The 23,469-nt window shown below is 43.7% G+C and overlaps 1 protein-coding gene across 3 annotated transcripts in view; it reads right to left on the bottom strand.

Annotated features, from left to right (window-relative positions):
* Positions 1 to 23,469, bottom strand: part of TMEM144 (transmembrane protein 144) — a 162,288-nt gene that overhangs the window by 41,789 nt on the left and 97,030 nt on the right. For all 3 annotated transcript variants that reach the window (XM_078676992.1, XM_078676991.1, XM_078676993.1), the window contains exon 8: positions 18,334 to 18,452. In XM_078676992.1, the coding sequence (XP_078533118.1) occupies positions 18,334 to 18,452 (119 nt within the window). The remainder of the gene's footprint in view (positions 1 to 18,333; positions 18,453 to 23,469) is intronic.

Raw genomic sequence — 23,469 nt, 5'->3', positions numbered from 1 at the left:
TTCGTCCGCTGGGCCCCCCCTCCACTCGGCGGCCACACGGAAAGCTGTTGATGTGGAGCAGCGGGAGGCGGAAGGCAGGCTGTCAGGCAGCGCAGGAGACCAACAGGTAAGGGCCATGTCCCAGCTGCAAGAGAGTTCCCTCAGATCTGTGACTGGGGGTGAGTGTTTGAAAAGTTTCAGCACTCCGTCCATCATCTCCATGTGCTTGCTTTACATTAAAATTTAACATTAAAATATTTTTACTACATTACTTTTACATTTAATAACGTTTTTCTTTTCTTTGTAGTTTACCACAAGGAGATTTCTCCTCCGGTGGCAGGGACCTCAAACTATGCGTGAAAAGTACGTAAGACACAGCAGCAGACATAGGTCACGATATAAGTTCCGTTTGTTTCAGTTATAAAGTGGTGCAACCTCTCCCAACATCTGCTGCGAAGAGATGCATAAAGCACAAAATATCCAAAGTAAAGGACGGTGCACTCCAAAAGACAGTCAGTTGAGCAGAAAGTATTTTTGAAAATTCTTCTTTTTATTCGTATTCAATATTTTCATGAAAATGGCACAGCCAACGCGTTTCGTTCGCCTAGTGCCACGGGAACTTCGTCGGGGCTTATACACAAAGCACATATGTGCTAATGACGTGTGACAGGAGTATAAGTGTCCTCAGTAAATTGCGTAGCCGGGGTTCGGTCGTCCCGAGCATTCACGTTCTCACAAAGAGTCACGGGAATCTCACTTGTGCTGATTCCCGTGACTCTTTGTGAGAACGTGAATGCTCGGGGCGACTGAACCCCGGCTACGCAATTTACTGATGACACTTATACTCCTGTCACACGACATTAGCACATATGTACTTTGTGTATAAGCCCTGATGAAGTTCCTGTGGCACTAGGGGAACGAAACGCGTTGACTGTGCAGTTTTCATGAAAAGATTGAATACGAATAAACAGAAGAATTTTCAAAAATACTTTCTGCTCAACTGACTCTCTTTTGGAGTGCACCTTCCTTTACTTTGGACACTATGCGTGAAAAGTAACTAGTAGTAACTTGACAGTTGAACATTTGGCTCCATACTCTGGTTTCAGAGGGTAGGATATATACGTTTATACTCAGAAATAAAGAAAAAATAAAAGTAGTAAAATCACTCAAAAGAGTCAGAGTAAATTTACACGGATAAAATTACATGTGTAAATTTACTTTGGTGAATAAGACCCCCAGTGTTTTAAAGATTAATAGATGTACAAAACGTGCTAGTATGCGTGTCAATCCAGACCTCCTGCACAGGCTTCCAGTTGCCACCAGGGTTGTGGTTATTACAGACTTTTGAGCAAAAGTGTTAACCGGCTAAATCTCTGTTATATCCATGGTTATGGTATTGTCTGCCTCAGACACATTTCATGACACTTCTCCTTGGGTCCTGTCCTACTTCCTCACTTCTGGGTAATGTCCCTTACCTTTATACACACTAGACCATAGAATGTGCTATTTAGGGGAGTCTAGCCCCTTTATGCCCTACTGCCATCATAAAGGGGGCTTGTAACATTCCCAGATAATGTACTTTGGGAACTCAATGACTTTCTGATGGATATGTTTTAATTTGGTAATTTACATATGTATGATTTAGGGGGCGATTATTGCAGCTTTCAAGGTGGGCTCCTGGAATGGTTTGTGAGGAGGCTAATGTTGTTTGTGGATCATGCGAACAAAGTAGCAACCACAGCCCATCATAAATTAAGAATGATCAGGAAAATTAGCCCGTTCCTGCCAGAGGCAGCTACTAAAACACTGGTCAGCTCTTTAGTCTTATCGTCCCTTGATTATTGTAATGGCCTATTCTTAAATGCCCAGGTCAGGGTCACTAAGAAGCTACAGGCGATACAGAATGCCGCTGCACGTTTGCTCTCGGGAATACCCAAATTCTCGGCCATATCAGATACCATTAAAAAATACCACTGGTTGACGATCCGGAATAGGATCAAGTTCAAATCACTCTGTATAGTGTATAAGGCACTTAACGATCAAGGACCGCATTTTCTCAAGGACCAGCTGATACCCTACAAACCCTCCAGACAGCTTCGTTCTACCACTCTTAACCAGCTAGTGATCCCACGTTCTAAAACAGTGTCCTGGGGTGACCGCCGCTTTTTAGTCGCGGCACCCAAATTATGGAACACCTTGCCTCAACACATCAGGCTAAGCCCTTCACTTCTCCAGTTCCGTAAGCGATTGAAGACATGGCTTTTTAATCAGTAACACCCATTAAAAATCCTTTGGAGCAATTAACATCGAGCTGAAGTTATGCGAATTGTCTAGCGCCGAGACGCCTGCGGGTATTCGTTCGCGCTTTAGAAATCGCAAAATAAATAAATAAATAAATGTTATAAATCTGCACCACTGCCTAAAAGTACCTCAACGGGTGCAGATTAATCCTCATTTTGGGAATCTGGGCCTCAAAGTTCAATGAAACATCTTCTAGTACATTATACCTAACTAGACCCTTTATGACATCCTAACCTGTAAAACAGAACTAAATGACTGACTTTATTAACTCCACTGTATGCCTTTAGGAAACTTTAGGCATTCTCTTGGATGACACAATTGTGTTGCCCGACTCCTCCCTACAACCAGGTATGTGATATGAGTGAATTATCTTTGCTCAGAAAAGCCAACATGATTTAAGGATGTTCTTTCAAATCTTCACAGACATGTTGTTCAAACACAGGAAGTAATTTCATGATATGCAAGGACAGTGCATTCAATACAACCTGGCTATAAGGTTTGTGAGTGGAACTCAACAGTGTCCCTTCTTACGCCATCAAACCTAATTAGTACACTGTGTAAGACGTAAGTCCAGAATCTTTTAAAATCGACTGATAGAGCATTGTAGGCTGAGGGGCTACACTGCTCTATTGAGAGTCGGAGGAAGTGCTGTGTTTACAAAGGTGGTGCCTCCACTTGATCTGCCAGTATGAACCTCTGACCTGGAGGCATAACCCCCCAAAGGGCTGTCATGTCACAGTGACTATTTTTCCTTTTATTAAGGGCAGGGCAACTGTCACTGCTGTTATGCGTTTGGACATTCATTTTTAGTATTGAGAAACTAAAGTCCCACTATGGGAAATTGTTTTCTTAACACAAAAAATGTTTGCATAGTGGATACTCCGCACAATTTCAATGCTGGAAAGTGAGCCATTGTGACAGTGTTAGCTTCACAGTACAGAGATTGCTGCCAGGTGTGGAGGACCTCTCATAGGGTGGACAGTCTACTGCCAGGATCAGTGGACCATCCGAACAAAGTCTAAATCAATGCCTAATTGTTAACTGATTGATGGAAATGTCCCATTTTGAAACCATTCAAATTGAAAAACACAGACAGACACAAGCATACAATTAGTGTTTTAAACAAAAGGAGGCTATACACAAAGGTAAACTTATATTTTAGTAAATCCACAATGTTGGAACTAGCACTTTCTGGTTGGCTGAGGCGGTGCCCGAGCCAGGCAGAACCTACCACTCCCATGAGGGGTAGATGATTACACTCACTTTATAACCTGCGGTCACCCTTGGCTAGCTTGGCAGTGAGCAGTCAGGCTTATCACAAAGGCAATGTGTTAAGCATTGGCACAGCACTCTCTCACAAAAAGAACACTGAGCGTTACAAGAGACTTCACATGTGGTGTATGTAAATAAAGTTTGCCACAATGCAATTATCAAGGGCCCCCTGCAATGACTCTAGAAATCCTAGGGCAGGGCAATACTATAATTTTAGGAAAAACCCTAGGCAATCATACAGTTCAATTAATTTAACAGCCCATCATATCAACAAACTCATTATTGTAGGAACTCGGGGCAAATGCAGTCTAGCCATATTAAAACATATTTGATTTTTATTTAGCTTATTATTAAAAGAATGTGTAACAAATTGTATATACAATGCAACATGATTTCAATATAACACAAATCACCAAATCACAAAAAACATATATTGATGCGACAGGTAATGAAATACAAAATTACTTAATACATATATACATAATGAAAAGGTGGCTATGAGATGGGTCTTCTCTTTGTTGATATGATGGGATGTTAGATTAATTGAACTGTATGACTGCCTAGGGTTTTTGCCTAAAATTGTAAATAAAGTTTGTACACACTCATAAGTAACACAACATGACAACATGAACATCATATATTACTGGGCATAAATCACATTTGGAAATATTACAATCAATACTAGACCCACCTTGTTAAAATGACATCAACAGTATGCCCACTTGGGAAAGATCCTACTTTACCACCCAGCACCCTCATCCAGTGCGATACATTGCCACCCTGGCAGTTATTACAATTTCATACCACACAGTTATAGGGTGCACCCCAATTCACAACAATATAAAAAATGTGTACGCACAAATAATTACAACACTGATACAGCACCATGGGCCAAGGTCACAAGGGTAAAAAACAATGACAAATGTAGTATTCTTTTGGCAAGGAATCAACGTGTAAAGCAACACCGCTGTGCGGTTTAATTAATAACAGGCAGTCCTTTTGTAGTCACTCCTGCACACTTACGATACACAGTGCCATGGATATCAGGTAGGTCCGAATGCAGTGCTCACACAAACACACACACATGCACGCAGCACTGTAATGCTGTGCAATAGATATCCGACAGGTCAGATGATAATACAGATGCAGATCCCGTGGCACAAGCCCTACTCCACCTTTTAGCTAACCTTGATTATCCTATGCCCACGGGTTGGGGGATAAAAAAAACTCCCCTTCATACTAGGCCGATTGCGGCCAGAGGCACACTTAGTCAGGGTCCCAAGAAAGGAGATGAAGATAAGTAGCAGGGTTAATTAGACAGCAGTTGACAAATGGGGTTTTGCCACCACTTGGGAAGTTCACCCACTGTATGCGAAGAGGTGGGGTGAGGGTGATAGTTGTTCAATCAAAGGGTTCCACAATTGGCATTCCTGCACCAGCCCAGGGGGGGGGGGGTAACGCAATCGCTTGACCCACTTCCGATCGTTCTCAGAAGCATTTCTTAACCCAAATAATTACTCTCATTACCCAGGCACGATTTGGGCAATAGTTCCTGGCAACACAAAGTCGTCGGGCCGGGTGAGGAGAGGGCAGTTGATCCGCTGCACCAAGGGCACAAAAGGAACAGTCAATGAATGGGAGGGTGAAGCACAGGAGCCTCTCAGAAGAAGGATTAACCCCGTCAGACAGACGTTGATCAAAGTAGCACAAAGGCAATCCGGGCACACCGGATCACAAATCCTGCTGCTCCGCACCTCCCTGGAAATGAGGCACAACATCTGGTGTGCGTTGATACGAGCAACATCAGACAGTTCCGGTCTCACACAAAAAAAAAAGAGTTGCATATTCCGTACTTCCCAGGAACTGAGGCACAACGTCTGGTGTGAGTTGATACTGGTCTCATCAGACAATTCCCGTGGCACACATCAATGCAATTCTAGCAGTCCCACACAAGGTAGAATGAGGCACTACTACAGTTATGCCCTCCCTCTGAGGATCGCAACCTGTGAATCGGACACTGCATGCAATATGCATGCAGTCAGTGTGTCGCACGAGAGAGAGAGAGAGAGAGAGATGTGGCAGGATCAACTAAGTGACCATCAACAAGATGCTAATGAGTGTTGAGGCCCCCACGATGCAGGGGGCTCACTCCTTAGATGCAGGAATACTTTTGGGGCTCCACTCAAAGCATTCCCGTTTCCCGGCACAATACTTAGTTCCACACTCACGCAGTGCTACCAGTTGGGATTATCAGACGATGTGGGCACTTAAGAGGGCACCGCTCTCTCGGTGTAACTGTAGATGGTGTGGGTCCTTCATGGGATGTCTTAGATGTGCCTGAGACCGCCACAAAAGAACAGGGTGCAATCCAACAAGTCCGTGGAGAGCACATTTCAGGGTGTCACACACTAGCAGGTAGTCAGCCAAGGCCAGCCACTATTTAGGAAGGGTGCGCAGTCCCTTCCAAAGGCAGTAATCCTCCTTGTGCACAACAGATTCCTCAGGCAGTGTGCATCATGCAGTTCCAGGATGTCAGGTCCCACATCCCCAATAAGTGTATGTCTGCCCTGCTGAAGTATGGCACCTGTAGGTATACTGAACTACGACTTTGAAATAGGCGGTGGGTCAGAGGGCTCCCTTTGAACTAAATGTCTCACCTAAATTTCAGTCCTGTATGCCATGAGACCGTGGAATGTAGATCTTAATCTTTAGTGGGGCCATGATCTGGCTTCCCAGAGGCCAAGTGTCAAAATCTTAACCTCCAATCTATCAGCCAGGCCCTCAAATGGAAGAGGCCTGCCGTTCCAGTTGCATGCCCAATGTTTATAGCGGTCGCTGGGGATTGTACAGATGTGCCCCCCCCAGTGTGGGTTGAAGTCAAGCTAAAAGGCACCCAGAGTTTTAGAGCAGAGAAATGACCACTTTCTAAAAGTGGCATTTCTAAGGTGTTAATGACAAATCCACCTTTATCACAGAAGACTGTTTGTCATTGCGAATCCAATGATAGGAAACATTACGAGGCTGCTCCACTGCCAGCCACTATGGCAGCTTGAAGGAATTTCAACCATCCCCCCCCCATGTTAACCTATGGGAAGAGGAAACCTCATAGTTAGTGAAAACACACAAAGGTATTCTTTACTACCTGGGCAAAGAACACATGCGTACCTGCCTTGCCTTCCATCTATCACTTGCTTCACCCCTCAAGACTTATCCTAGGTGTGCACTAGTGGTAGTGAAAGGTCCCCTCAGGATTGGCCAGTGGTTTAGAAAGGCCAACCGGAGCATAAGTGCAATTGCACACACACACAGTCCTGCAATGGCAGGCTTGACACATGTTTAAAAACATCATAGGTGCAAGTGTGCACACACACAGGCCTGCAATTGCAGGCGTGTAACACATTTTTAAAACATCAGGGAAGCACCACTTCCTAACATGTGTAAGAGGGGCACATGCACTTTCACACTGCATTTACAGTGGAAAAGTGCCCAGGACCCAAAGGCGACAAAAAAAGAATCAACAAAGACCTGTTGTTGTCCCAAGGGAAGAGCCAACCTCCTAGGTAGAGGAAACCCTCATGGGGGTTCTTTACTATCTAGGCAAGGAATACCTATATGTACCTACCTTTCATTTTGCCTACCACTTGTTACGCGGCTTAGGGCTTACCATGGGGTGCTCCAGTGGTAGTGGCAGGCCCATTCAGGGTTGGCTAATGAGTCAGATATACAAACATGAGCATAAGCAGAACTATGCACCCACAGGCCTGCAATGGCAGGCTTCATACATGTTTGAAAGGCTATTTGGGTGGGTGGCACAATCAGTGCTGTGCCCCACTATTAGCCAGGGCAGTAACTGGCCTGGGTATGTAGCATACTTTTTACAGGGCACTCACAGTTACAACACTAAATCAATCAAGTAAGCACCACTTCCTCTCATGTGTAGGAAGGGCATGCGTGCTTTCACACTGCATTACAGTGGAAAAGTGCCTCGCGTCCTAAGGCCACGAAAAGAGAATCAGCAAAAACAAAGAGGAACAAAAAGCCAAACGTTTTAGGGAATTCCACTAAGAAGGGCCAAGTTCAACACACACACAGAAGTTTACTCTTACACTTTCCAGTCAATTTACTACTTTTGGCTGGTTGCTGTTCATGAGTGTAAATGTGTTATAAAGTGCGGGCTTACATGTATCCTTCCCTTAAATTCAATACATGTGCAACTGGTTTTGGGTCCTTTTTGGCTGTAGTAACCATATAAGTGCAGTGTGTGAATAATAATTGGCTTACTCTTTTGTTGGAGTGTGCATGCTTTGCACACTACTTTGATCTAGTGTTGGAGCAGATGTTGCAAGTTTATTTTCCTCAAGGTAAAGTGTTTGGGTTTCAGGAGATTCGTGAGACCTCACCTGAAACCTACAATGTACCAGAACAAAGAACCATTTTATATTAAGATTTTCCCATGAGGGTGAGAAAGTAGGTGTAGAATATGAAGCAAGACAGTCTGTGCATAATGGTGTAATATAGAAAATCATTTAAGAGTACATTAATATTAAAAGCATCATACCGTGAGCTGGCAACGGGAAGGTTGGAGGCCACATCGGAATAGACTGCACATCAAGCTGCAAACTGAGGTAAGTAATGTTTCTCTTTACAGCATGTACTCCATTAAATCACATGTTTAGCAGACTCAAAAGCAGTGCCCTTCTCTATAAGGGAGCAGCTTGGATGCTGTATTGGAAGCGGTCAGAAACAAAGTTTTAAGGACAGTTTGCCTGGCCCATAGTTCTTGCTGGGTGTGAACGTCCACACCACAATGCTTGGTGAAAGCATGGAAACCAGATGATGATGCTGCTTTATATAGGTCGACAAGTGTAATATTACACAGGACAGCTCTAGCGGCTTCCTTTTAATAAGTAAAACGCGCCCTAGAAACAGAATATAGTGTGAGCTTGGCTTTGACATAGCAAAAATGAATACACCTGATAATCCATAAAGAAAGGCCTGCATGGAAATGTGTTTCCCTGAGTGGGGCATGCCCAGTGCTAAGTCAATAAAATACATCCGGAGTATTTTAACATCTAGAGTGTGTGAGGCCCTTTCCACAACTACTGAGGTAGGGGGAAAATGCTCAAATCAATAATTTGACTGGCATTTACTGGGGGCATAAAACTATGTGTTAAGGAAAACACAATCTGTGTGAGTTTCAATAAAAGGCTTGTACACAGTTAGAGCTTGCAGTTCATTAACTTTATAAAGGGAAGCGATTGCACTGTGGAAGGAAACTTCCCATGAGAAAAACTGCTGTGGGTAAGATTATTCTGGTTTAAAATGTAGCATCATGAGCCAGGGAGGAACAATGTTAGCGTCTCATGGGGGCATTGGTGGTGCTCAAGAAGGAATCAATCTTTTAAGGTCTCCCATAAAGTATTTGACAACCAGTATTTTGAATGCAGACTGGTGTTGTTGATTTTGTAAGATGTCGTCAAAGTGGCAAAATCTACCCTGATAGAAGTATACACCATCTTATCTTTTTAGGTGCAACAAGTAGCTTACAATGAAGTCTTAAGTAGCTGCTTATTTAGAACACAGTAGTAGTGAACAAATCTTTTCTATTTGGCAGCATAACAAACCCTTGCCGCAGGCTTAAGGGCCTCCTTAGTAATTAGCATGCACTCTCTTCAGAGTTGAAGGTATCCAAACTCCGACTCGAGGCTCCAAAATGCAGGATTTAGCGTACTGATATTGGGGTTTTCATCTGATCGTGATATGTGAAGAGGCCTGCGCATAAAAGCAGCTCTCATGTGGATGTAGAAATATTTCTAATATGAGCACAAGAGCCTGCCTCCTTTTTCTAACTACGTATGGTATATATGGTAGTGGAGGAAATATTTAACACCCCTGACCAGTCCATCCATAAATCAGTACCTTTGGAATGTGGGTGTGTGTGCTTGGAGGCAAAGCATTATTATTTTGCATTCTTAGAAGCAGCAAAGAGGTCATCACAAGCGGTTCCCCAGCAATGGAAATACTGCGGATGTACACAAGTGTTGATCTCCCATTCATTAGTTTGTTGGGGCATCCAGCTCAGCTGGTCTGCCAAGTCTTTTTCTCCTAGTAGTTCTGCTGGGAAGACTTGATAGAAAATGACCCACTGCCAGATTTTCTGTGCTAGCCTGGACAACCGTGGTGACCAATGGGCAGTTAAATCATATGCGCCCGCCACACTGTAAGGTAAGGCTGGTACTGCTGCAGAGGGTGTGATCAGTGGTATAGGGGCAGCTGACTCTAGAATGCCATCACACTCTTGTTGTTGGGGTAGGTTTTGCCTGTTAATGTATTCACTATGGCTCGCAGAAAGAGATGCATTTGCTTGAGATATGCATTGACTGTAAACTCTTATGTGTGAGGACAGACGATGCTTAGTTAGGTGATAGGTGCTGATTCAGCTCCATGTTGTCAGGGATAAGAAGTGGGCTGGCAGTGGTGTTCGGAGTCTCTGCACGGGTCCATCGCCAGGGAAGGTCACAGGGGTACAGAGCTGCCGGCGTGGAATCAGATAGAGCCCCCTTAAAGCCTCTGGGTCCCAAAAAGCACTCAGGGAGGGTCAGGTCACCTAAAATGAGGATCATGGCATCAAAGAATTCTTTGAGCTGGTTGGAGGTTGCTCCCGCTCCTGGAAAGGCAGAGAAGCGCAGAGCCAACCCAGGCACAGGTTCCGCAGAACAAGGCCTAGAGGGTCGAGACTCTTTCGTAATGTCAGCCGACAGATGGGTAGAAGCTGAAGTGCACTTCACATTCTTGCATTTCTTATGTCTCTAACCTGACCGCCCTATGATGGCTTTGAACTCCAGGAGCAATGCATGGACCTTCCTCTCGACCAGGACTGGGACTGAGACCTCTGGGGCGAATGGTGTGGAGTCGAACGGTGGCCCGCAAAAACGCATCAGGGAATGTTCCCTCAAAGCTGTCGGAACCATGGCCTTGCAGTCAGAGCACGACTTGGAGTCATGGTTGCGCATCAAGTACCCAAGACAAATTAAGTGTGGATCCACACGGTTTGAATCCAGAAGTCTTCGACATTGAGGAAATAACCTATACACCAAAAATCGTTAACAAAACGTCTAAAAAAGCCTGTCAAAAGGTGACCGAGGGTAGCTCTCTTCATGGATCTGAGCTAGTGGACGCAGAAAGAAAAGAACTGACGGTGCGCCAAGGTGGCACCTATATAAAGTGACACAGACGTCACTTCTGGTGTGGCCAATGCCACGCAGAGCCGATGACACCAACCGGCTTATTCAAGTCTTCCGCATCCAGCCTGGGATATTTTAAGGTAAGCAATCTGTGGCTAGATGTCTCTATCAAATAGACCATTAGGTTATGGCAACTGGCCGGCATATTTTGTTTTCTGCAGAAACAAAATCCCAAATTTAGGTTTATTTCTGTAAGGCTAAATATGAAATAAATATGACACACGGGGAGAAGTCTCGCTGCACTTGGAACACTTTATTGAATTTTCTGCGGCGCTTCTCGTGATGATCCCAGGTAGGGGAATACAGAAGTCATGACCTAAACAAGGTGGGTCCTTCTAATATATTGTTGCCAACAGCCCTGTGGTAGGTGGGCCGCCAGTCAAAGTTTGCAACAGTCAAGATTGCAAATCAGAAAGCAGGTGGTTCTGGTTTAGTGGAACAGAAATACTGCTCATTTAAGACCATACTTCCTCTGTGCCAAACTCTAAATGATCCCTAAGGTCTTAAGCCCCTCATAGTTATAACAGAGCGCAGTAGTCCACACTCATCATTACATCTGAAAATGGTTAGTTTGCTCTAATGAGATTATTTCCCTTTAGTATGTGGTGAAAAAAACAATCCCTGCATTCAAGGCTGAAGCCATAGGGTTCAAGTGGCTACTGAAACAAAATCATTTGGTGTTTCTACTGGACACTACCAAAGGCTTGTGCCATGAATCAGCAATTGTGTGGCGCTTCTATCTGGGCTTTTACACCAATAATACACTGTCACTGCCATTTCATTTTTACTGAAACAGCAATTTCAAGTGCTCAATATATCAGAGAACCTCACCTGAGAATAGTTATACCAATAAATCTGATGGAGTCATGGCCTCCTCCAGTAGGGTCAACTAAGTATGCAGTACTTCCAGTAAAGGAATGGTACCACTGTGAATATTAGGGCAAGGGGCACAAGGAGAGTAACAGTATATGTGTATCTGTAACTTGACAGACACTCTTTCATATCTAGAAGTAAATTAATATAGTGTTTGATGTCTGTGTGGGAGGTACAATCATCCAATAAAATATGTCGTACTGAGAAGATGATTGTTTTAGAAACTTATCCTGTGATTTAAGCAAGACGTTGGCACATGATTTAGAAGCTCTAACCTCAACATAGTAAAGTTTAACTAAGCTTCTTTTTTATGGTCTCAGTTGCAGCAGGTAAAAGGACGGTATGCGACTTGTGTGCCTATCTCATGCGATCTCTCAAGAGATTAAGTGTATGGCTCGATGTCAAGCCAACATGTTGGTTCTGAGGATGTTTGAGTGCGGCCCTAAAAACAATCCCTAACAATAGCAAAGCTTTAGGAATCGAGGAAGACAAACAGGACAGATCAGGCAACAAAGGCCCTGCCATAAACCCGTTCATTTACTTGGGCAAGGGCTTGCGTCCCCAAGCAAAAGTTCAGTTTTGAAGTGATCACTGAATGTAAGTAATGCATATCTAACGGTTTTCATTCAGCTATTTTTAAAGGCCTTAAAACGTCTTCTGTGATGGGATGCCAATCCATTCTTCCAAACAACAAGAAGGCAATTGCCTCCATTTGTGCGAGCAATTAAAGGTTATATTTGGGTCCGTGCCCATTTTTGAACTTCTTTTGCCTCTATTTTAGGTAAAGTGTGCCATGGTAATATTCTTTTGCTGTGAAGCATGCAATGTCCAATGCAAATGGGATCCCTTAGACACTTTTGAAAACAAGCAATGACAAAGTCAAGAAGTTTACTCATACGTCAGAGTGCCAACCAGTCCCATTGGCATTGCCAATGCTTGGTATTCGTAATTTTATTGTCCCTTTGACATGGGTAGCAGAATCAGCCAGTTTACCAGTAGGTGCTAGCTATACTTTTTGTAAGCGTAGTACAGCTTTTATTGCAATGAAATGCCTTTTATATATAAATTAAATTTAGTAAATCAAATCAAATCAAATTTGGCTTTATTCGATTTACATGAGAAATCATAAAAGCATACAGGTACAGTTAATAACATACATTTTAAAAGATTTCCACGTTAAAAGATTTGAAATAGTTTGTAAAGAATCTGTAAAACGTTTTCCATGTATAAGAAGTCAGCGATAAACATATAATCGAAAAGTCTCAAGTTAGAAGTTCTAGCGAATCCAAACATGTTAGGCTTACACCATAGAGTTTCTGTATTTTATCACTGACATTAAAAAGCGAGAAACAACAAAGATTACATGCACCTCATCTAGCAAAAGTAACTTCAGATAAGCAGTTTTACATGTTCTTATGCCCCAGGATTTAAGAAGAGGTAAGAGGAATGATTTCCTCGGAGCAGAATAGAAATTACAAAAGAACATAATATGAATGTTACTTTGCGGAGATTGGTCATCACATGGGCAAAGTAAATTCGCCGGAGTCCAATCATTGTGTTTTGGGAGGGTGACCATTCGGAAGAAGGTACCTAAACGCAGCCTTGTAAGAAGCATACGAGGATACGGTGCTGATTCGATCCTGAGAAACATTTGTAAACCTTCAATAGGGGTAATTTTTTGATAACTCAGGGTAGAGCTCTTGTGTTTCTCGATGTTCCATCTGGCACTTTCCAGTTGTGTGATTAAAAGTTTTTTGAGAGCTGGCCTAGACAAGTTTTCTAGGGACTCTGGAGTATCATAAAATTCGGGGTGTCCAATTTCAGAGAACATCAGCTGGATGTATCGTAACCACTTGATTTTGGATGCACCATCCAAATTTTTACAATCCGTGATGAGTTCTCTATTAAATTGGCATTCCATAGTGGTCCAGATTTTGTGCCACAGCAAACACGGTGATAACTTTATAGTGTCGCTAAGATATTTGAGGCCAGTCTCAATGTGGGTGGTAAAAGTCGAAGTGGATTTGCTCACACCTAGTAAATAACGGATAAAAAGGTTTTCACAGGTTTGTAGCGAGGACACGTTCTCGAAGCCCCATAGGCCTGCTCCATAAGTGACTGTCGCTATACACTTAGCTTGATAGATCTGCAACATCTCAGCAGTCGGTTTGCCCCCGATTTTTGCTGCAAAAGTTCGCAGGGCCCCAATGGCGCGACTAAAGGCAAGTTTCCTAGCAGATACTGCGTGTTTCCAACCTCCTTTCCTTTCAAAAACGACACCTAGGTAGCAGAAGGTGTCCGTGCACTCAATTCTTTGCTCGTCAAGATATATCGAACATTGTGGCCTTTTGTTTTTTTGGGTGCATGACATGGAGAAGGTTTTGGAGATGTTCACTTTCAGATTTCGTTTCCCCATGTAGGATGAAAATTCAGTTACTGCTCTCTGCAGCCCTACCTTAGTCCTAGACATAATTGCCGCGTCATCGGCATATAAAAGAATGGGTACAGGCCTACCATTAATAGCTGGGTAGTCACTTGGGATATTTATTAAGTGCTCTACAATAGAATTTATATAAAAACAGAATAGGAGGGGCGCAAGTATGCAGCCTTGCCTGACCCCTCTATTTATGGCAAATTTCTGTGTGCATTGACCCTGGGACCCGAACCTCACTCTAGCCCCGGCATCTCTATATAGTTCTTTTATGAATATGATGATGATTGGATCCACCCCGATATGTTCCAATGTTGACCAGAGCTGAAGATGGTCCACGCAATCAAATGCTGTGCTGAGGTCAACAAAGGTAACAAACAGGTCCCCTTTTTTGGCCTCGGTGTATTTGGAGATCAATAGGGACAGATTAAGGCATTGTTCCTGGGTACCCATTCCCTTTCGGAACCCGTATTGGAGTTCGGAAATAACCTTTTTCTCTGTCTCCCAGTGTTGAATTCTCTTAAGGACGATCCTTCCTGCAATTTTCATAAGACCGTCCAGTAGAGATATAGGACGGTAGCAAGCAGGATCGTCCCTATTCCCCTTTTTAAAAATGGGCACTACAATTGCATCTGACCAGGTGTTAATTAAGCCACATTTGTTTCCCATATTTAAAACATTAGTTAAGAGGGGGGCCCAAAAATCGAGGTTTGTTTTGTAAACATCCACAGGGGTGTAGTCGGGGCCAGGAGCTTTCCCTGACGGGCTTTCCCTGATGGCATTTTCCACTTCTAGTGCAGTAAAAACCAAGTCAATTGGATAGGGGGATACTGGGGGGTCAGTTGACTGGTAATCATAAAATAGATTATTCAAAGTTAAGGTTTCCTTTTGTTGGATCTGGGTATCCCCCTGGCTGTTGGTATAAAGTTTGCCGTAGTGTTCTACCCAGAGGTCTGCCGTAATTGCTACATCTATGCAATTGTCACTAACTTTTGTGTTATATACCGATCTTATAACTTTCCAAAAGAGGTTAGTGTCCTTATTCCTGGCAGCTTCCCCCAGAGCTTCCCAGGCCTCCCTTTTCATTGTTGCCTTGCGATGATTAATTTCCCTTTTATACTCTCGTCTGGCCTTGGAAATTTGCACCCTATCTTTTGGGATAACATTTAAAACTTTCTTCAAATTCTTCAGGGCAGCTGTGCAGCTAGAATCGAACCACCCACGTGTGTGTTTCCCATTCTTTTTATGGCTCCTCGTTAGCATGTCTTTAATGTAAAGCTGAATATTAGCGAAAGCTGCCATGATCGCCTTTGGATCAATATCCTCTTCTAAACAGACAAGTATGTCTGTAATGCAAGATGATATGAGGCTGTGAAAGAAGGTTAAAGGATTCATTTTCTCCCACTTTATCACATAGCCGTTTATTTTTGTTAAAGTGACCTCCAGTGGATATAACGGCCCACTAGATTCCTTTGCTTTCTCCTCTGTGATCATTACCCCAAAAGTAATGGGATAATGATCACTCATTGGGTCGTCCCCAATCTCCCAGAAAGTTATAAAATTGGGTTTGACGGGTGACGCTAGTGCAAAGTCAATTGTGGTTTCACAGCCTCTGCCATTATATGTTGGAGCAAAGGGAATTGGGGGGGAACATGCCTGATTAATGAAAGTAAGATCAAAGGAGAAAATAATGCTGTTGAGGAGGGACCCCAACTTGGTGTGTGAGAAATGGAAAGGGCCATCCTCCTCGTGGTCTGAAAGGCCACACAAACCTAACTCAGAAGACGGGCAGATGGCACAATTAAAGTCTCCCACCCATAGAACTGTGTGGTCCCCAGTATTTTGATCTCTCACTTTATGAATGTGGTGTGACATTTTATTTAAGATCAGTTCCATTTCGTTTGCTGGCATGTTATTATAAAAATTTACCAGTATCACCTTTTGTGTGGTGCCCCATTTAAATAAAAGAATTTGGAAGTATTGATCAGAATGGAAATCATATACCTTTATATCCCCCACATTCGATGTATATATGCACAGGCCCCCTTTGTTTCGACCCTGGGGAGAGGGAACAGCGGGTGAATGAAATGTTCGATACCCCATAATATGACTTTCCTCAACAAGCCAAGTTTCTTGCAGGCAAAGAACGCCATGCTTCTGTATAATCTCCAACCAGGGTTTATGGGTGATCTTATTACCCAAGCCTGCTACATTCCAAGATAGGAGTGAATGTTTTAAGTCGCTATTTTTCTGGGCTGGTTGGCCGACATTTCCCGTTGCGTCTAGCGAAACTAGGGAATGTACCATCTCTAGGTGTTGTGTGGCACGCACAGCAAGGGGACACTGGACTGGGCAGGGTTGTTCTGCACCCGGGGAGGTTTGAATTTTGTTAACAGATGGAGAATTGTCAATGTTACTGGCCTTGGTTGAAAGATTTAGAGCGCTCGACCGAGGTGAAAGACCAGGAGTTCCCAGTCAATCCACCTGATCTAGGCATTCAAACCTATTCATAGTGGGTGCACCTTCCCAGCAATTATTAGCGGGATGCCATCCCTGCCCGTGCCCCTTCCATCTGTGGTTATGGGCTATGGACCAGACCCCAGAAGGCTCAACTATCTGTTTTGGAGGGTAAAAAAAGGTAAGGGGTTTAGTGACAATAGATTGGTGCATCGCATGTGTATCCCATGTGGTGATAAGTTGGGCTGTGTGGGGGTCTGCAAATGACACCACAATACAGTCTCCTGATATGGTTTTATTAGTGCGACCCACCCATGGGACTCGCCTGACCATTAAGACCCTGCTCCTGGTGGTGTATGGATGCTGCCTGTTGGCATTTAGCCAGTGGATCACTTTGTTCTTTAAGGACCACTGGGTTTCCACGGTGTCAGGGTCAAGCGCAGGTACCCCAGCCAAAATGGCAACATAGGGCCCAGCATCGGGAGGGAGGTCAATATAACCCCCGCGAAAATTCTGTTGATTTTGGTGTTGATTAAATGTGCGCTGTAAAAAAGGGGTAGTAGGCTTGGTCGCATTCTGATCATTTCTAGAAGAGTTTTTGGGCTGCACTTGTTTTATGGGGGGTTTTGTATCTGGTTTTGATGAACTTGATGGAAAGGAAACAGGGACATTTGCAATTGTCCGGGGTTTAGGAATTGGGATAGGTTTGGGTAATAGGGAGGGCAAAGGAAAGGGGAAAATGATAGGAGCAGAGGATGCCTTGTTAGGGACTAATGCCGATTGAATGCCAGCAGTTGAAGCTGGTACAGGTTGGGTACCATCATTACTCGCCTGTGGGGCACCCTCAGTAGTCTGGGGATATGTAGCTTCCAGCTGTTTTAGGCTAAGCGTGGCCAGGGATACTAAAGTTTTATCCATTTCAAGCAGGTGAGTCTCAATACGTGACAGTCTTAGTTCAAAAGGTGACAATAGTTGTTTTAGAGTAACCCAGACTGTTTTGAGGAAATGTTCATCATCACCCGCCTTATCCATATCCCTCCCTAAGTCATTTTGGCCTCCCCTTGTTAAGTTATCACCAGGGACAGCAAAATTCTCTAAGGCAGGAACAGTAGTGATGTTAGGATAGGTAAGATCACTCTCACCCCCTGTTTGCTGGATGACTGCGTGTGATGTTTGTTTAGGCTCCCCTATTTTAGGCAGAGTTCTTCTAGAATTGAAAAACTGATGCCTAGCAATTTTTGCTTTCTTGCGGTTGTAGGCAAGTTTAGCAATGTTCTTCCTTTTCATGGTTTGACGATGTAGGATTTTTTTGCTTTTTACTAAAGGAAGGGGCAGGGATATCCAGCAGAGTGATAGGCTTTTCCTGTACAGTAGGAAGGTGATTCTCCGTGAGTTTAGGGGACATGGGTGTAAAAATAAAAGAGGAATCTAATGAGGGTGGGGAGGAAGAAAGATGAGAATGATGAATGTCGGCATGAGTTAACAGAGGGAGGGGGTGTGAGGCCTGTTGGGGTGATGCAGCGGAGGCAACGTTTCCCAGGGATGATTTTTTAGAGTTAGCAAATGTTTGGGATTTTTTTAAACAACACAGTAAGATTAACATACACATAAACAATGAAGCATCTCCCTAAAACATGTATGAATGTGCAGGTTAAGCAAACATGTATTAGATGCCTGATTACATGAGTTAATAAGCTATGAAGATGCACACAGTTGAGGCAAAGCAGAGAATCACATGCATGGACTTAGATAAATAAAAATAGTGGCTGCCCTCACCAAATTGACTGGCTCCTGCATACATGCTTTCATTTCGTTTGGCATGATCCTTGATATAAAGAACTGGAACAAAATTTGTACCATACAGGACACCAGCTACTATGGCTAGTGAGCAGCCTCTTGTGAAACAAAAACAATGCAGAAACGAGCATTAGACAGAAGACACTATACAAAACTGAGGTGACATCTAAATCAGTGCGTACTGAAGAGTTCTAGTGACATTTGCACAATATTGATTGCATTTGATTTTGTAATCACAGGCGGGACAGAGCTACGGCATACAAACAAAATGTGCTACTGCACATTGGCCTCTGTAAGATAATCTGGTCAATTCCACTAAAGTCCATTTGCCAGTATGAACAATAAAGGGAGAAAGTCACAAACAGTTGAAAGCTAGTTAAAACACCCAATGCAAAAAGTCCCACAGAAATAAAGGCCCAACGCAAAAAAAGTCCAACAGAAATATACTCCTGCTTAATGCTTACACTAGTCTTAGATATCCACAAGTACTCCGTTATGACCATACATTCATTTAAAAATGCATCTAATGCATATTTCTGCATGGGTAACTGTGAAGCAGAATTGGATTTACACTTGTAAAGAAGCAGAGAAAATGTTGCTCTTATAGGGAAACACTCCCCTACACCACTATTTATTATAGGGGTCCTCCCGCATCATTTTTCTAAAAACCTATATAGTTCGTATTGTGGTAGGAAACATTTCCAAGCGTTTCAGAGTGGGAAAATGGTTACAAAATTGCAAAATCGCCACAAAGGGACAAGTGTGTGTTTTTTTTCAAAATTTAGAGACCACATTGCCACTTATCAACCCTGCCCATGGAAGATTTGTTCACTCAAAAAATCCATTATTCTGTTGTAAGAGCCATGTGAGTAAATCTAATCTACAAGGGGGACATTCCACCATTCCTGTTTTTGTGAATCAAAATTTAGATTTTTCCCTCAAAAATGTTTTTTTTTTACTCTTAAGGGGAACCTACATATGCAAACACGTGATACAGGCACTATTTTAATCAGAACATTTCAGGCTATTACTATATTGTCTCTGACTACCTAAATGTCACTACTTTCAAAGGTGTGCCTGCCATTTGACTGACATCATTTAAACCCAACTAGTCTGCCTCAGATAGGAATGGCTCTGTTCTGGCCCTCCACGCCTATACAGAGATGGTTAACACTAGCCTCTGCCCCTGAAACCCAATATGCTTGGCAGTCAGGAATGTGCCTATTCCCCTATATGTCAAACTTACATTTATTACTATTTGCCTCCTGCGCTGTTTTCTGACCCTTAAATACTTATGAGAAACGTGCATTAAATAGGAGATTTTGAAGCACGTTTTATCATGTCTGCTCGAATTAAACACAGCAGGTTCAATCAAATGCTTTCCCAGTTCAGCAATGCAAGTACAGCAACTTATGGAAAAGAAGGAGGCGTTTCTCCCTCTGTGGCCTTATTTTATCTCACCAATGAAATACGCATATGACTTTGTGGAAGAACAGAACTTCATACATTATGAATCATCACTGGTACACTCAACCAGTGGTAGTCAAATGTGACATATGACACCTAGAGCACTCAATCAATGCACTCATTCCTCTTCATATAGACTGCTTAAGCTCCATGGGACTGCTTAAGCTGCCTTGGGCAGATCGAAAAACAGAAGTCAAACAATAAAAGGTCAAGGAAAATAAGTGGTGGGCACAGAGGAAATAAGTAAATGTAACCCTCTTAGTGAGCTGCAGATACCACAAAGAATGGCAAGAGAAGGAAAGGAGTATCAAGACGATTGGTAATATTAACGTCAAGGGTGATGTTTAGCACACTATTAGCACAGCTTTGCGAACCCAAACTAGAAATATATGAAAGGCAAATGCCACACTCAGGAGGTTTAAGAAAACAAATCACACCACAAATCTGAAGTTTCTAAAAAAAAATAAGATTTGTTGTTCAGTAAAAACAAGGCTTTCCGAAAGATAAAAAGTGTTTGTGTTGTCAGGGCGGCTCATCACCCGGCGAAGTCTCTCAGTCACCCAATCATATGACATGCATACTGGAGATGACCAGAAGTCCCTGGAGATCAATGCATTGGGAACTGAATTAGTTCTGTACAGAATGCCCTGTCAACAGCTGAACTGATAGCTTCTGAATATGATAGAGACATTTTTCATGAAACTGCTGCATACCAAGATAAACTCAAACTAGTTGTGCAGGCTGCTACTGTGGCTTTCAGTGGGCAGAGTTCAACAAAAGACCTTAAAATTGAGTGACTAATGCAGGAAACTGGGATTTGTGGCAGTTGCCCTCACCTACTTGTTATCCCCTTTTTAACAACTGGATGCTGATTTTCGACTTTAACAGTGCACTGAGGCCTGCTAACCAGACCTCAGTGCTCCTTCATTAAAAAAAGTGATGGCTCATTGTTTTAAAACTGACAAAGGACTCTAGTATCCCTGTAAGTTCTTAGTAAGTGTTACCTCTGGTACCTAGGGTAGAAGTACTAAACAGGGTCCCTAAGAGTTGCAGCATATCTTATGCCACCGTAAGGGACCTACATACAAATTCCACACAGACGGCCATTGCAGGTTGCGTGACATGGTGCAAACACACCCTGTGTGTCGTGCCAAAGTCAGTGCATCTAATATATGTAACCCACCCCTACCGAATGCCTTTTTACCCAAAGGCAGGGTCCATTATATTTTATGTGAGGACATAGCTGTATAAACAGAAATGCCCCTCTTATGTCTAGTTCTATTACTAGATATTGAAAGTGAGCAGGGAAGCCATCTTAAGGTATTTACTGGGCACTTGTCAAAACAAGTTACCCAATTACATAATGGCTTCATTGAAACCTATAGTGTTTGGTATCAAACACATCTTATTATTAAACCCACACAGATTCCAGTGATGGATTTAGTAATACATGCACCCAAAGGGTACCTTAGAGATACCCCATGAAACCTAATAGCCCTCTATTGTGCTGACAGACTGGCTCAGTCCAGGCTTCCAACACAGATACGTTTCTGACCCCCTAGGATGTAGGCGCCCCGTTCTCAGAGGCCAGAAACAATATCTGCTCTGGAGAGAGGCATTTACACCCCCACCTCCACAAGGCTATTAAATTAGCATATCAAGGCACGAGGCTTCGAAGGCCTCTGCCGCCTTTGATATGCAGCCCAAGGATTCCCCAGGCAGGGGAGATGCCACCCCCTGCCCTGGGCCCATCTGGCCCCAAGACAGCCGGGAAATGTTTTTTTTTATATAAACTTTGTCATTTTACAGTAACAACACAGTGGGTGCACATTTACCAGCAGGTGGTCATAATAGATCAGAGAGCAGTTTACACTATAGAGGAAAAGACAACAGAGTTAGACAATTTCAATTGACAATACATGCTAGGGGCCCAGGAGCAATTTCTTCAGGGGCAGCCTTGCACATCCTATTCCATCCCACTACTGCTAGCCTCCGAATCGGGTTGTTCACTCTCATGTGCACTTCCTCAGCAATCGACCATTCACGCACGTCTCTCAACCAGTCGACCATCAAAGGGGAGCGCCTTCCCCTACATACTATTGAGATCCTTCATCTTGCTAGAACCAGGAGTGATTGCAGCAATTTGTAAGCCATCTTGCGTTTTTTAGGGCTAGTAGCCTGCCCCAGTAGGCAGTGCAGTAGGGTGGCCTCAATCCCTCACCCGCTCCACCACCAGGGTCCAGAATTGGTGCACCTCAGGGCACCCCCAGGCTAAATGCAGGAAGTCAGTCCCCCTCTACTCCTCATCTAGGGTAAGCATTATTGCTTACAGTTTCATCTGGGTCACATACACATGATGCAGTTAATTAAAATGCATTATTTTAGAGTGTGCATTGCAGGATACCGTATGAATTACAATGCACACAGCTTTTCATGTCCTGTCACCCATCGCAATCGGCAAATCACGGTCCCAGGCGGCTCATGCCCTGGAGGGAGGGGTCAGTGGGTGGATCCCACAGTGTAGGTCCTCATGGCCCTATATAATAGAGAAATTTGTTGACGCCTACTCCCACACATGAGTATAACCTCCAGTGTTTGAGTCATCTGAGAAGTGTTCGGGAACGTGAGCCATGTCACCCTAGCTAAGTCCATGAGGCCAGGCTGCTGCAGATTTTGGCCCGACCCAGTCCAAATGCCTCACATGCCTGTTGATAGGATATAAAGGTTTCATGCGGGTACAAGTCCGCCAACACCCGACAACATCCCTCCCTCCAGGCCTGAAATGAAGTGTTTTCCATCATTTTTCGTACCGGGCAAAAGACCATACAATTAGTTCCCGATGAAACAGCGCAATCCTAAGCATGCGCTCTACAAATACATATCACACATTCATGGCCTGTCTGACAACTTATGGCAGGTAGTCTGGGGCACCCGCCCCCTCCATCAGGGTGGGTGGGAGCCTATCCAACTGGGCTCATCCTTCAATCAAGGGCTTTTCCCCAGTTGTCCCCCTCGTCTAGACAACGGGCCGAATATTGTAGGTATGCTGCATAGTACTATAAATCATATCTGAGGGCTTCCAGTCCCTCATCTTCACTGAGCCTCGTTAAAACATGCATGGCCACCCGGCAACATCCTCCAGCGCAGTAGAGAGCCATCAACATTGATATCAACTGCCGGAACACGCTCATGGGGATGCTGCACAGTGAGTTTTGGAGCACTTATAAACAACGTGGAAGAACAACCATTCTGGCAACTGCTACTCTTCCCACAAGAGAGAGCGGCAAGAAATTCCAGAAAGCCACCAACAGACTCAAGGTGTCAACCACCCCGATCACGTTCAGCTATAACAGCCGCAATTCCACATGGGCAACCTGTATGCCTAGATATTGGAAGTGCCCAGTCACCCAAAACAGACCCAGCCACAGAAGGCTGTCCGGCGGCAACACCGCCATACCCGCTAATGGGAAAAGCAAGGACTTGCACATATTCATGCCAGAGTAGTCAGCAAACTCGAGCAAGGGCTTTTAGAATTTGAGGACCGCCAAATGAGCTGACGCAACATAAAACAAGACAGTGTTCGCATGCAGCGATATTAAATGAGAGCTCTCCCCAACGTGGATTCTCCACTGCCCAAGCTCCCTTCGG

This window comes from Lissotriton helveticus, chromosome 2_1 (assembly GCF_964261635.1).
Source record: "Lissotriton helveticus chromosome 2_1, aLisHel1.1, whole genome shotgun sequence".
Classification (NCBI taxonomy): Eukaryota; Metazoa; Chordata; class Amphibia; order Caudata; family Salamandridae; genus Lissotriton; species Lissotriton helveticus.
Note: the sequence above shows the minus strand (reverse complement) of the source record. Positions and strands in the feature narration are given on the sequence as shown.